The sequence below is a fragment of the Dipodomys ordii genome, unplaced genomic scaffold, assembly GCF_000151885.1.
Source record: "Dipodomys ordii isolate 6190 unplaced genomic scaffold, Dord_2.0 Scaffold29, whole genome shotgun sequence".
Taxonomy (NCBI): Eukaryota; Metazoa; Chordata; class Mammalia; order Rodentia; family Heteromyidae; genus Dipodomys; species Dipodomys ordii.
The window spans coordinates 1130686-1133345 of NW_012267245.1; the positions used below are offsets into that span (position 1 = coordinate 1130686).

The window sequence follows — 2660 nt, forward strand, 5'->3', positions numbered from 1 at the left end:
CCCCCCTCCGCACCCTCTCCCCACCCTGGATGACAAGAGGCTGTCAGTGGAAAACCTGCAGCTGGCAAGAGATCAAAGAAAGACATCTTGGAGAAAGATGAATTTGCTATTGCTTGTGGATAGAAGGAAAGGGACGGGAGGATGACGTCTGAGCCAAGCCAGGCTGGTGAACTTTGTTACTCATCATGGCGACGGGAAGGAAGCAATCCACTTAGGAGAGATGTGGAAAAGTCCTAATGTCAGTGAGGATTGAGCAGAGCACGGGCTCAAGTGTGGACGGCCAGGCCTGTGAATGGCACAGCTGCTGCTTTGGGGTCAGAGATTTCTCCCTCCCTCCCCCCTTCCTTCCTGTCCCTTTTCTTCACTTTGATTCCCGGCAGTGGGGATTGCATTTAGGCCTCCCTGGTGCTCAGCACACACTCTGCCTCTGAGCCAATCTGCTCAGCTTTGGGGAGGAAAAGACTGATGGATTGATTTTTCCATTTCCTGGAATTCATTTTGAGAAGTATTTTACATGATCAGAGGCATGGCGCCTCTGTGCTCCTGCCCAGGAGGAAAGAGATTTCCATGAGGAGCTTTTTGAAAGAGAAACAGAGGCTGGGAAGGTGGCTCAGTGGTAGAGTGCTGGCCTTGCATGCATGAAGCCCTGGGTTCGATTCCTCAGTACCACAGACACAGAAAAAGCTGGAAGTAGCGCTGTGGCTCAAGTGGTAGAGTGCTAGCCTTGAGCCAAAGAAGTATAGGGATAGTGCCCAGGGCCTGAGTTCAAGCCCCAGGACTGGCAAAAAAAAAAACCAGAAGAGAGGAAATAATGAGTTTTTCTCTGTCTCTTTCTGTCTGTCTGACTCTTTCTCTTTTGTGCCCAAACTTTTTTTTTTTTTTGGGTCCGGTTGTGGGGCCTGAACTCTGGGCCTGGGCGCTGTCCCTCAGCTCTTCAGCTCAAGGCTAGCGCTCTACCACTTGAGCCACAGCGCCACTTCCGGCTTTTTTTCTTTTGCTTATGTGGTGCTAAGGAATCGAACTCAGGGCCTCAAGCATTCAAGGCAAGCGCTCTACCACTGAGCCAACTTCCCAGCCCTCACAGCTCCACTTCTGCTTTATTTTTTATTTATTTATTTTATTGATTGATTGGAGAAAAGAGTGTCGCAGACTTTCTTGCCCAGGATGGCTTCGAACCTCGATCCTCAGATCCCAACCTCCTTAGTTACAGGTGTGAGCCACCAGTACCTGGCTATGCGTTCTCCTTAGAAACGCTGAAACTGGGCTGATCATATACCCACATCCAAGCTTGCTTTGTGGATGAGAGGCCTGCTAGAGACAATGCACTTTTAGAAATACAGTGTTAAGGGCTGGGATGTAGCTAAGCACTTGCCTAAGAAGGGCATTGTCGTGGGTTCAAATCCCCAGTACCAAAACAGAAAAGATGAAAAAGTTACAGTTAAAAAAAAAAAAGAGGGGCTGGGAAGGTGGCTCAGTGGTAGAGCGCTTGCCTTGCATGCATGAGGCCCTGGGTTCGATTCCTCAGCACCACATAAGCGGGAAAAAAAGCCGGAAGTGGCATTGTGGCTCAAGTGGTAGAGCACTAGCCTTGAGCTGAAGAGATCAGGGACAGCGCCCAGGCCCAGAGTTCAGGCCCATGACCGAACACCCCCCCCCCAAAAAAAAATGTATCCCCAGGTGTCGGGGCCTCACGCCTGTCATCCTAGCGACTCAGGAGGCTGAGATCTGAGGATCACCATTCAAAGCCAACCCAGGCAAGAAAAGTCTTGAGACTCTGAATCTCAATGAGCCATCAGAAAACCAGAAGTGGCGCTGTGGCTCAGAGTGGTAGCCATGATCCCAAAGAGCTCAGGGTCAGTGCCCAGGCCTTGAGTTCAAGTCCCACGACTGGTAGTAAAAAGTATAGTGTTAATTCATCACAGAGAATTCTACCTAATACTGTCTATACACTTCAGTTGTAGCAAAGCTTGGATTGGATATTGAATCTGTGGCATCAGTACGCATCCTGTTATTTTTGTAGTGTGCGTGTGTGTGCGTGTGTGTGTGTGTGTGTGTGCGCGCGTATGCGCGCGCACACGAGCCAAACTTAGGGCTTGAAGGCAGGGCCTGGGCACTGCCTCGGCCTTTTCTCAAGGCTGGCGCTCTACTACTTGTGCCACGCCTCCACTTCAGCCTTACTGCTGGTTAATTGAAGAGAATCATGGGACTTTGCTGCCCAGGCTGGCCTTGAACTGTGATCCTCAGATCTCAGCCTCCTGAGTAGCTAGGATGCCAGGCGTGAGCTATTGGCATTCAGCAAGATTTTGAACAGACTCATGGCCATTTCCATGGGGCGCAGTGCTTGTAGTAGTTGACACGGAAGGGGACTTACCATATCTAATAATACCGGCTTTTCTTTTTTTTTTTTTTTAGAGTTATCATCACAATGTTGGTGACGTGTTCCGTTTGCTGCTATCTCTTGTAAGTATATTATTTCTTGTAAATGGTCACTTTCTAAAATCCTAAGTAATTCTCCTTGACAATGTGTGTGATTTAAACTTTTGTTTCATTGGCGCTTAGCCCTTATGGGAATACCTACACTGACAGTATACTTTGCGGTGTTTAGCATGCTACATGCTATGTAATTATCATTGTAATTCATGGTAATATCTGTTTTTTTT

At 48.4% G+C, this 2660-nt stretch overlaps 1 protein-coding gene across 1 annotated transcript in view; it reads left to right on the plus strand.

The window, feature by feature from the left end:
• Atp6v0e1 (ATPase, H+ transporting, lysosomal 9kDa, V0 subunit e1) overlaps positions 1-2660 on the plus strand; it is a 41832-nt gene that overhangs the window by 6158 nt on the left and 33014 nt on the right. The window contains exon 2 of the mRNA XM_013016124.1: positions 2413-2460. Coding sequence (XP_012871578.1) covers positions 2413-2460 — 48 coding nt within the window. The remainder of the gene's footprint in view (positions 1-2412; positions 2461-2660) is intronic.